General features: G+C 38.7%; 1 protein-coding gene across 1 annotated transcript; it reads left to right on the forward strand.

The window, feature by feature from the left end:
- The first annotated feature begins 881 nt into the window (after positions 1-881).
- LOC120569018 (lipopolysaccharide-induced tumor necrosis factor-alpha factor homolog) lies at positions 882-7,841 on the forward strand. Its single transcript, XM_039816861.1, has 8 exons — positions 882-935; positions 2,998-3,078; positions 3,243-3,290; positions 5,104-5,157; positions 5,858-5,911; positions 6,273-6,323; positions 6,466-6,619; positions 6,813-7,841. The coding sequence occupies exons 2-8, from the start codon at positions 3,003-3,005 to the stop codon at positions 6,916-6,918; spliced, it is 543 nt and encodes a 180-aa protein (XP_039672795.1). The 5' UTR covers positions 882-935; positions 2,998-3,002; the 3' UTR covers positions 6,919-7,841.
- Positions 7,842-12,795: the final 4,954 nt, after the last annotated feature.

The following is a 12,795-nucleotide window of genomic DNA, read 5'->3' on the forward strand; positions in this document are numbered from 1 at the left end:
TCACGTAAGAAAATATAGAAAAACACCAGCCTTTTTTATGTCAGCCTACGAAAGTGGCTTTTTATTCTAGTCACCCAAATGTTTGCAAACGTCAAAACTTACACTTTAGGCTTTGCCAATCACATGGAATATGGAAACAAAATGTACTATGAAAATTAACCAAATTATAAAAGTCCCTTGTTTGCCCAACATATTCAAAATATCCCACACAAGCTCAGTGTCAGTGAAGTCTTCTTTTATAAATCCCTAGGATTACAGTAAGAATGCTAGAGAAAACAGATTTTATTTACTTTGCACCTTACAAATAAAATAGCCTTTGGTATAGTCTTGGACATGACACACTAAAAGGTTTCTCACAGTCATTGAAACATTAATACAACTGGAATATGACAGTAGATATTCTTGTCATTTTTTGTCTTGTTGTGTTTTATTATGTAAAACTACTTGTCACACTCATTTCTTCCTGTAAGGCCCTCACTGAGTTTCTATTAAATAAAAGTTTTAATCAATCAATACATAACATTTTCCAACAATGTAGTGATCTTATACTATAACACAGCATACAATAAATAAAGAAAACAATATAATAAACAGTTTTGTTGGAATTGTTAATGTGGCAAGACACTGCAGAAAACTAATGATGATTTCTTTTTTTTAAGTGTCGCAAATAGCTATAAGTTGGAATAACCTAACGATAATAATAATAATAACATATATAATGATTATAATCCCATAATATAATAATAATAACCTATCACACTTCACTTTGTATAAACAAAGTGAAGTGTGATCCACAGCTGAGGTCTGATCCTTTTTACAATGTTGCTCCACCTTCTTTCTGACACATCACAGCAACATTTTCTGTGTTGTCTTCTTCCGTTGTTCTTAATCAGAAGAAGAAGCTCTCACACACCCTCCCAAACCTCTTTATCAAGGTAAGCAGCATTACATCCGGCCTTAAAATAAATCCTATGTAGGCTCAGAGTAAGGAGAAATAGGCTTCTACATGCTAGAAAATCCTGAAAGTTGTTTGTTTGTCTAAATTGTTGATGTATATGATTAGTTTAAAATAAAAAAAGAGCTACTCAACTGCAATTACAAAAGAAACTAAAACAAGCAGAGTCTAGAGTTCTGCTGAGATTTTGAGCAGCTGTATTCTGAGTTAGTCTATTCTTTAGATTCAGAAAAGGTTCATCTATCACAATCATTCTGAAAGTCAGATTATTTGTTGTCCTATTGAGACTGTCAAAAAGTAATAAAAAAAAACAATGTTGTGTTATTGCAAACATAATGTATAAAGACTATGTTGATGTAATGTCTTTTACTTTGTTTAAAAACAACTACAGTAAACCTTCACTAAATGTTGGAAGAGTGTGTTTGTTGCTTGGTTTTATACGTGTACCAGTTAAAACGTGGCGTTGGCTTGTCCCATGTTAAGTTAAAAGCAACATTTTATTTGACATTTTTAACATAATTAAGAGTTGAATCATCCATCTGGATTACAGTTTTCGTCAGAGCAAGTAATGACTGGAACAGTGTTTTGATTCCTGACCAGCTGGACAGGTTGGATGAGATCTGCCATCTCACTCACTCACTTTGGTGCGTTTCAAGAATGCAACTCTCGGGGAGAACATTCTTGCTAACCATTGTTAGAAGAAAGAAATCGCAACTTCACAAGCACACACAATGCTTTTGACCAGTGGCGGTTCTACATTGAATTACGCCCAGGGCGATACCTCCCCCCCCCCCGCAAGAGTGGGTAGAGATTGTGCACCTTAAAAAGTGTTTCCTGTTGTAATTGCAATAGTTAAATAACTGGATTTTCTTAAGTGTGTTTTTCAAAAGTTCGAATGATTTGTGCAAATGAGAAATATAATTTTCTCTTTCACTTATGTTGTTATAATAATATATACAGTATATATGTGCCAAGAATATATACAATCAGATATATAAAAAATGTAACAAGAGCAGAGAGCAACAATAATATAAAATATTAAGAATAATATACAAATTTATCATGCATAAAAGTGATGAGCTCAAGGAGGCTCGTGGTCCCCCGTTCCCCACCTTGTCCTGACTGTTCCATTTGCGAGACCCAGAGGTGAACTGTCCCCTGCGCTCCCCTCCCCTTTTCCTTTCTCACATGGCTTCTGTGCACAAGAACGTCGATATTCTCCTCTCTCAGCAAGCAGAAACAGAAAACCGCTTCGTGGGGCAGAGGATTATTTTTTTTGAAGTTCTCGTGCCGCCCCCCATGAGTCATGAAAAAATGCCGCCCCTGGCAGCTGCCTGGTTCACCCATGCCAAAAACTGCCACTGCTTTTAACAGTCTGAGATGATGTGTTCCTGCGCTTCCCGTGGACCCCACGGGACCTTATTTCAGAACAAATATCTATGGTTGTGAATGGGGAGGAACACATTTTTTTTTGATCACGTTTGAGTAGAGGCATGAATTACACATATGATGTTGGTCAATTTAAAAAATAATTTTACAAGTAAAGAAGTAAAGTTTGTCATAGGTTTGTCGTTTAGTTAGTTTTGTGGGAAACCGCTTAGTGAACTACATATCTTGTCTCACATACACACACACACACACACACACACACACACACACACACACACACACACACACACACACACACACACACACACACACACACACACACACACACACACTAGTGTTACTAGTTTCACTTTTGATGATTTTTTTCCATTTTAATTTAAAACTTCCATGTCACCAAACCAGCTTTCTTGTGTACACACACCATGGAGAGTGTATACTTTAACAACTGGCCTTTTATTGCTTTAAAATGTTCTACAACTTGATTAGCAAGATTCCACACATTAGAGAGAAGAGATGGTTTCAATATAGATCACACATTCTTAACTCCTCTATTAAACATTCAGGATGAACGATGGAACAGTTTTTTGGATTACGAGGCCCTATTCAACCATATATTATTTTGCTTACCAACTTTTTTCTTGCTCCTTTTGCAGCTATCATGGAAAACGTACCAATCCCCGGCAAGCAAATTAACTGTAACGTGGTAGTCAGCGTTGATCCTGGCAACCAATGCAGTAAGAGATAAGGGACTTTTATCTAACTTTACCTGCATATTTTACTGTAACGTAGCTTTTATATTCTTGAGTTATTCCTGTCATTTCAGTCAATGTGGTAGGAGCCTTGTGGAAGCTTGTTCTTTAAACCTTTCTCAAGATAAATGTCTCCTTCTCATTACCAGGTCAACAACCTGCCTTCCCCCAACAACAACCTCAGGTGGTTCAACCTGGTGAGTGTTTCTCTCCAACTGTTTTGCACACGTTAAAATAACTTTGAATTTGCAGAATAACGCAAAAAGTCAGAGAGCTTGGAGTTCATTTCATTTAATTTCAAACCTTTATTTAAAACCCGTGACCCATTGAGGGAGACGCTCATTTCCAATGGGGCTGAGTGCACAGCATGCATTTCAACAAATAGACAATAACATTTAAATTACAACGGATAAAAAGTTTAAACAATCAAATAAAGCAGACACAAGAAGATACATAGAAGTAATTTATGAAGGCCTTAAATTGACTGATAGATGGGGGAGAAACCAATTTTAAGGTGCTTTGTGCAGCATTCCAGCAAGGTGGAGCAGCAAACGAAAAAGCAGTCTTGCCAAGCTCAGTCTGACTATGAGGGACCTCAAGTCAAAGCCATTGATTGGAACAAGTGAAAACTGGATTAACATATGGAGTTAACAACATGGAAATGTAATGGGGTAATTTGCTAAGAAGTGTCTGACAGATGAACACCAACCAATGAGCATTTTGCTTCATCTCAAAAGATGGCCAATATCATATCATATGTCATATCATACAAAAGACAGTGGTGAGTGTTGTAACTTGCATCTGTAATAAATGTAAGGGCAGAATGATAGATTGAATCTAGGGGTTTTAACGTTCAAGACGCAGCGTGCCTATAAATCACATCTCCATAATCCAAAACAGTTAAGATGGTAGCTTCCACAATTATTTTCCTGCAAGATATATGAAATCAGGATTTGTTTCTGTACAACAAGCCAACCTTCTGGCACAGCTTGCAGACAAGATTATAAATATGATATTTAAAAGAAAATATTTGATCAATCCATATACCAAGGTACTTATATTCGGAGACCCTTTCAATACAATAGCTGTTAACTATAGTTATACAAGGATCAATATTTATAGCATTTGTAAATACCATTCAATTTAGTCTTATTTGCATTAAAATTTAAAAGCGCAGCTTGCAGGTCATTATATGCAACTTGCAGTCTTAATAGAATCAGCTACACAATAGACAATAGGGGTGGGTATCACCAGAGGCCTCACCCTTGCGGTATACCCTTTGAGATGGCTAACACATCAGATTTAAAGTTCACAGTTTTCTCACACTGGCGTCTTCCATCAAGGTAGCTCTGGAAGAATTTACAGGTAGTGCTACACAATATTAAAAAGTGTTTGTAGGAGTAAGTTGTGGTCAACTGTATCAACATCCATAGAGAGATCAACAAATAAGGCAGCACAATGCATCTTCCTATCTAAGGCAATTAGAAGGTCATTTCAGATTGCAAAGGGTTAAGAATTAAATTACATGAGATATAGTACTTGAGTTGATTATTAACTTTGGATTCTAAAACCTTTGCCAAATATGGAAGCTTGGAAATTGGACAGTAGTTGTTGAGGTTATCAATGGTGCCTTCTTTATGCAGTGGAGTTACATGGGCAGTTTTCCAGGCTGTAGGAAAACTACCTGAGGCAAGGCAAAGATTGAATACATGAGTTAAGTGATCGATAATTGATGGAGCTGCCAGCTTTTCAGCAGTTCACTGACAAGATGGTGAGGAGGTGTGGATGGTAGCTGTCTGTGGGAGTTACAGGATGTTGCGTGTCTCCCTCACAGTAAACCAGATGGTGCAGTAGTGGCCAACCGTCTTCTCATTTTACCTGCATATTTCAGTGTAATGTAGCTCTTATATTCTTGAGTTATTCCTGTCATTTTAGTTCATGTGCTAGGAGCCTTTTGGCAGCTTGTTCTTTAAACCTTTCTCAAGATAAATGTCTCCTTCTCATTACCAGTTCAACAACCTGCCTTCCAGTTCCACCAACAACAACCTCAGGTCATTCAACCTGGTGAGTGTCTCTCTCCAACTGTGTCTCACAAGTTAAAATAACTGCAGAATAACGCAAAGTCAGAGAGCTTGGAGTTCAGTGACGGGATAGTGAGGTGTGGATGGTAGCTGTCTGTGGGAGTTACAGGATGTTTATTTAGTCTTATCTGCATTTAGAACAATCTTAAAATTGTGTAATTTGTAGTCTTTCAGTAGCCAGCTATATAGAATCAGCTGCAATAAAAGTTGCGAGAGACAGTGAAAGTTGCGATTATTTTTTTGTATAGTCCTTAAAAAAAATAAAATTACTCTGGGCTGAGATTTCCTAGTAACCTTAAAAAAAGGCTCAGGATGCTGCAAATGCTGGTAAAATATGAAAATGGCTGGTGAATTTAAGACAAAAAATAATAATTTATTGAAAGAATCAAATTTGAACATCTGTGTTACTGGCTTGTTGATCTTCATTGTTAGTTAATTTCACAGATTTATACGGTTTGATAAAGTACTTATTGGACTTTAACTTATCATTGTACTTACAATAACAAGCGTAGCTGTCCTCAATTTAGGTCATCGTGTCGTCTCATCTACGGTTTTTCCAGCATCCACCGTGTGTTTGTGTGTGTGTCTGTGTGTGTTTGGGCGCGTCAGTCACATGTGCTAGGAGCATTTTGGCACCTTGTTCTTTAAACCTTTCTCAAGATAAGTCTCCTCCTCATTACCAGTTCAACAACATGCCTTCCAGTTCCATCAACAACAACCTCAGGTCATTCAACTTGGTGAGTGTCTCTCTACAATTGTTTCTCACAAGTTAAAATAACTTAATTTGCAGAATAACGCAAAACGTCAGAGAGCTTGGAGTTCAGTGACAAGATGGTGAGGAGGTGTGGATGGTAGCTGTCTGTGGGAGTTACAGGGTGCTGCGTGTCTCCCTCACAGTAAACCAGATGGCACAGCAGTGGCCAACTGACCTATATCTTATTTTATTTTTTATTTTATTTTACTTCATATTTTGCTGTATTGTAGCTCTTATAATCTTGAGTTATTCTTTTTATTTCAATCCATGTGGTAGGAGCCTTTTGGCAGTTTGATCTTTAAGCCTTTCTCAAGATACAGCAAATGTCTCCTTCTCATTACCAGTTGAACAACCTGTCTTCCAGTTCCAACAACAACCTCAGGTCGTTCAATCTGGTGAGTGTTTCTCTCCAACTGTTTTGCAGATGTTAAAATAACAGTTATTTACATATTTGCAGAATAACGCAAAAAGTCAGTAAGATGGTGGGAATTGGAGCTGCCAGTGGGAGTTACAGGATGTTGCGTGTCTCCCTCACAGTAAATCAGGTGGTGGTGGTGCAGCAGCAGCGGCGGCCAACTGATGTTCCTGGACAGATGACGTGTCCTCACTGCCAAAACACTGTTGTCACTACAGTCACGTACACAAATGGTATGCTCACCTGGCTGATCTGTGGCACACTAGGAATCTTCTTGTGAGTAGAGAGCCTAGCACACACACACAAACACACACACACACACACACACACACACACACACACACACACACACACACACACACACACACACACACAACCAATAAACTGAACCAGCTTTAAATAATTTACAGTGTACACGATACATGATAAAGTATAATTTTTTTTACTTTTTTCTGATACTTGCCACCAGGATCTGGCCTTGCTGTCTCATCCCCTTCTGTGTGAATGAATGCAAGGACGTGCAGCATTCCTGCCCCGTCTGTAACATCATCCTGCACATTCATAAACGCATGTGAAAAAGCACCGCAGTGACCTCTCCAACAAAACATAGAAAAGTCATCCATGACTAAATAAAACATTTAGACAGGAGCCAAACCCCTATATGCAAACACATTGGACGTAGCCATGAACCCTGTGCTCACTTGTGTCAAATGTGGGTTGTAACTGCATTACTCTGTACTTTATATATTCGTAGATAGAATATTACATAAGAGCTGTTTTATCTTCTTTTCCTTTATCTGTTGATTTAAAATGTGCAATCGTGTTGTAAAAAATGTGATGCAGAAAATCATGATTGTATGAAGATCGACCTAAGTAAAGTTAATCAAATATAACAAAACTCAGGGCCAGATGTACTAATTATTTTACGCCCACTTCAAGTGTATTTGTTACGCAACATGCACGTTATAGCATGGCGAGGTATGTAAAAACAGGCCACACTGAGGTAAAAGCGCAGACTGCCTGTCGCGGGAGCTGAAAATGGCAAAGTGCCCTTTTCCGTGTCATGCATTTGCATTCATGGCAGGGTAAAGGGGAAAGTGGGAGTTCCCCATAAAGTGATGGGAGGGGAAGTGTAAAGTGCGCCTAATTATGTATTCCGCTGTATGTACAAAAAACGCCTGTGAAATCGCGCCTCTCTTTTGCGGTGACAATTCTCCGCCTCTTAAAACTACATAGGTAGTAACACAAAAAAACATTAAAAAACACGACGGTGACCATGTCACACGCTTAGGAAAACAATAAATGGTTGGGTTTAGGAAAAGAACATTGGGGAAGGGTTTATTAAAAAAAACAAAAAAAATAACACGGTTGATAAACGCCACATGCGATGACACACGATCCCAGCTCTCCTGGGTGAAGGTCCTGTGTTTTACCCATCAGTGCACTTCTGTCCTTTCATACTACTCACTACGGCGATAATTCACATGTAATGTAGGTCAATGGAGGCCAAATGCGTTTATAAACACACTAAAAAGCGATTATGCGTCTTGATAACATGCCTAAATGGCATACGAATTGGCGTGTCATACATACGCCACTTAATGAGATCAGTCTGGCTAAGGAGACGAGCTGAAAAGACTTTTGACACAAGGATCACACTTTATCAAGCTAACAGATTAAGCAGCCATGCAATATTACAGACTCAGCGTTCACATTCCATTCCAGCAGTTGTTAAACTCCTCGGTACATTACAAATATTGGCATCAGGATCATTTCACAGTCATAGCATCAGCAGTGGGAATATCGCAGACTGCACTCAGCCGTATCATAGCACAAGTACTTAACGCTTTGCTACAGCGCACTAGTCAATACATACATTTCCCCACCACTAATGCCGAAATAACATGCATGAAGCAGGATTTCCTTGACATCGCCCATTCAATTGTGCTTTTAAATGCGTGCAATTTGGAGAAAGGCGCTGATTACCCGATGAACTGCAGGTTTGGTAAATACGACGTAAGCTGATGTATCACAGCATGCGCTTTCTGCAGGTTGGCCATGGCGCTGATAATGCTACGTCGCAGATCTGGCCCTCAGTGTTAAAGTTAAGCAACTAGGATGGTAAATATTCAATTCAATTTTATTTATAGTATCAAATCATAACAAGAGTTATCTCAAGACACTTTACATATAGAGTAGAGTATGTCTAGACCACACTCTATAATTTACAAAGACCCAACAATTCCATTAATTCATCCAAAAGCAAGCATTTAGTGCGACAGTGGCAAGAAAAAACTCGGGTGGTGAGGAAAACTTCCTTTTAGGGAGAAATCTCAGACAAACCCAGGCTCTTGGTAGGCGGTGTCTGACGGTGCCAGTTGGGGGTGAAATATTAGTCTTATTTTACTTAAATTAAATCTGTCCAGTGGATTCTTTTATACTGCAGTGTGTTTTTTAAAGACTGCAAAGAAATGACACAAATTATTTGGCTTTGCATTTCAAGTTATTATAATGATTAAATTTTTTACATGTTGAATGATTTTATTTAAATTCATTCAGAATCAGAATGTATGGGCCATGAGTAAAACATCTTTGTTTAAAAGAAAAAAATGTTTTGTGCAATATTCCAGTCAACATAATGGGAAATGATGTTTTCATGAAACACTGCGGGCATAAATAGTGGGGATAGCTAATACATAACTACTGTATTAAGTTAGATTTATAAATTAAAGTCATTCTGTTAATAGAAAGCTTATCACAAAGCTTATATCAAAGCTTATATCACAATAATAACCAACTAATTGCTTGTATTAGATGATTCAAATGAATAAATCACCAATTGACCACCATTGAAATGTCATTACTGAGATCAAAATGCAAACCATGTAATAATAACCAATAATTATTTATTGTTTATCTTTCTTACATCTGTATTATGAGAATGTGGTTTAAACTGCTTAAACAGTTCACTGTCAATATAGATTGTATTTATAAAAACATAAATAACATTAAAAAGCCTCATAATTCTAAATTTATAAATAAAAAAGCCAATAATGATAAAATGCAACTCTTTTGGTGTTTTAAAAGAATGTGAAAAAATGGACTCGGCTTGCTATCTAGAGGTAGCCTGGAAATCCAGACCCAAATCCGAAAGATTAAGGGTCTGGCATTGAGTAATGAAAATGGCCCAACTTGAGGGGCGGCACCAAGCATTCATTTCAAAATCTCACTGCACACAATTGGATAACACTACGACCAATCACAACAATACACAAGGTGACGGATCCAGAGCCCCATACTAGGGCTGTGCGATAGGGAGAAAATCAGATATCACAATATTCTTGACCTAATACCTCGATATCGATATTGCAGCGATATTCTAGGGTTGACTTATTGGTGCTTTAACAAAATATCTTCACACTTAGATTTTAGATAATCATCAGTAATGTAGATATAATGTCTAAGTGGGGAAAAGGCAAATAATAGGACAGCTAGAACAGTCTGGTAAATTCAGAAAAGTAAATCACTTTACTGTAACGCAACCTTTAAAACCAGTAAAAGATAAGACGATATCTAGTCTCATATCACAATATCGATATGATATCGACATATTGCCCAGCCCTACCCCATACGCTTAGCTACCAGCGGAGCTAACTGGTAGATTAAACTGTCGTCATCTGTTAAGTTTGCCTCTGGCCCGCGTATATCAGATACACCGATGTGATTGGTGCAGCACGGCTACAAGGGCATAGTTAATGAGCATCATTACTCAATGCCAGAGTGACTCGCTGAGCAAATTCAAATTGTGCTCTTGCGAGAAATCTGGATTTCCAGGGTAATCTAGAGGGGGTAGTGAGAATAATAATGTGTTGTCTAATGTGTTACATTCAGAATTTTCCATAATTCTCTTTATATAATAAAGCACAAGTATGCTGGTCCCTGCATATGTGGGCTTTTATCACAAACATATGCTGGCAAAGAAGGGTGTAAAGTTGAATGAAAAGGAAATAATTATGGCAGCATGTGGTGGAGAGGCTAAATCATACGTTTGAACAGTGCTAACTCCTGCAAGGAGGCGACAGACGTTATTACAGAATAGACCTTTTTCACAGCAGACATTTTGACATGTCATAGTAGGAACGGCGCAGGTGTAATTAATGTCATTAATGATGGCTGCATTCCAGGTATTGTGCATGCTGGATCACAGGTTGGGCTTAGTGAAATACTTAATTGGGGCGGAGCTGTTAGTAATAATTAGTAGTATTAATATTATTAACCTGTGCTTTTCCTCATATGTTTCCTTCAAGTCAAAATGTCTGCTGTTAAAAAGGTCTATTCTGTAATAATGTCTTTCTTTATGTTAATTATATGCTGTATTTAATGGAAAAGATCATTTGTAGCAGAAAATGTAGAATGTGTACGTGTAGCCTACATTGTTACTTTTTATAGTCTTTACATGGTTTTATCACACTACGTTACATGCTCTAAAAAACGTAGGTGGTGGTATGATTGTTGGTTTGCAATTTCACCTATAAATACACAGAAGAAGGGTGTCAACCGGACAGGAAGTTGCAAGAAAATTTAACAAAATAAACCCCCGCTTTTGAATACTCTATTTGAAACTACATACCAAAGTAAATTTGTGGTACTGCAGTTCTCCAAGTAGACAACAGATAGAGCCAACAGACTGTGAGCTGCAGTCTTTTATCTCAGACGTCGCCCTGTTCATTTGCCACTTTCTGTTTATGAAGTGCATTGTTTTATACCTACTGGCAGTGAAAGGATATCTTTAAAAATACCCTTGCACCACCCCCAAAAGGACTTCAACCAAATAGACAGAAACGTGCCTCTGAAGACAAATAAACTGATATCATAACTGATGCCTTTGGGCAAGGCACTCTATCCTAAATGTCCTGTGTCCATGGCCAACAGGGGGTAACTACAGATGCTTTTAACTCTGTGTGAAGTAAAGTGTTACAGAGTCAGAACATAAAGATCTACCCCAGCAAGTCTCCCTTTGTGAATTTGCCTCTGTGTGTGATCTGTATGTGGCTGAGTTGGGATGACGCTGGGATTATGGGATGGGCCATACTTAACAAGGCCCTACTGGACTGTGACCACAGGATTACACAGATTAGGGTTGATGTCCTGGGTTAGTCAGCACTTCTCTGCCCTGTTGTCTACCACCTCTGTCTTCTTATGTCTCTGTCAAAGGACGCGAACACAAAACAGATACACACAACATACACACCAGACATCCAACTCCGGCGGAATCTGAGAAGGTTTCCCAAACCTTTTGAAGACAGTGACTCATAATGAATGTTTTATTAATACCTGAAATACACATGTATATCTGTGTAGTAATGTATGTGAGAGGCTAGCAAACATTTGGTTTCTCTCTCAAGGCAACTAATGGCATTTTTCCATTACATGGTACCTGCTCGACTCGCCTCGACTCTACTCGCCTCGACGCACTGTGCGTCCGTTTTCCATTTCATTTTAGTACCGCCTCAGCGTGGCTGGTCTTCAGGTCGGCGCCGCCGTAAACTGCCGTGACCTAACACGACACACACACACAGAACGTCAAAGGTGTGTTGTTGTTGCAACAGCCAGAAGACACATCTTGTTTCAAATTAAGCTGGAGGCAGCAAAAATAAAAACACCGCTGGCTAAACTATTTAAAAATTGCGTGTTTGTTCAGGACACGCCCGTCGCTTTCACGTCATCTTATGGTATCACCTCAGCTCGCTTGGAACCTCGACTGAGGTGGTACTAAAAAAAGTACCTGTTAGCAGGTACCATGTAATGGAAAAGCGCCATTAGAGGGGTGGACTCAGACCTGGGCCCTGTGATCGTCATCTGACTTATTGGGTTGTCTGTGAAGGAGAATGGTGCAAATGACAACTAGAGTTAAAGGATTGTTCGACATATTGGGAACTGCACTTTTTAACTTTCTTGATGAAAATTAGATGAGAAGATTTGATATCTCTCTCAATACCTCGTTTCTAAATATGAAAGTGGAACCTGCCGTTAGCTTAGCTTTGCACAAATACTGGAAATAGGGAAACACAGCTAGCCTGGCTAACTTCCTGGAGTGTAATGGGCACTTAGGAAGAACCCATTCATCGCTCCATTCGTCTGTTATCAACAACCAAAACCCTATCACATTCTCAGACTGTCTTGACTTACACACTGCGGGGTGCAGGTGTACACTTATTTCCTTACATCTGTTCGTCTGTGAGTTTATTTGTGTACCACAAACCAGCTTTGGCTTCTCCTATCTGTCACTGAGCTCACTAGTGTCTGTCAGCATCACTCTCTCTCACACTGATCCAAATTGACTTGATTAGCTAGCTAGTACAGTGGTTGCTATCATGGTTTTCCTCATGTCGTGTGTCGCCTTCCATCCCCGCATGAAGCCATCTCCAGGGCAGATTACTCCACTCCAAAGA

Source organism: Perca fluviatilis, chromosome 1 (genome assembly GCF_010015445.1).
Source record: "Perca fluviatilis chromosome 1, GENO_Pfluv_1.0, whole genome shotgun sequence".
In the NCBI taxonomy this organism is placed as follows: Eukaryota; Metazoa; Chordata; class Actinopteri; order Perciformes; family Percidae; genus Perca; species Perca fluviatilis.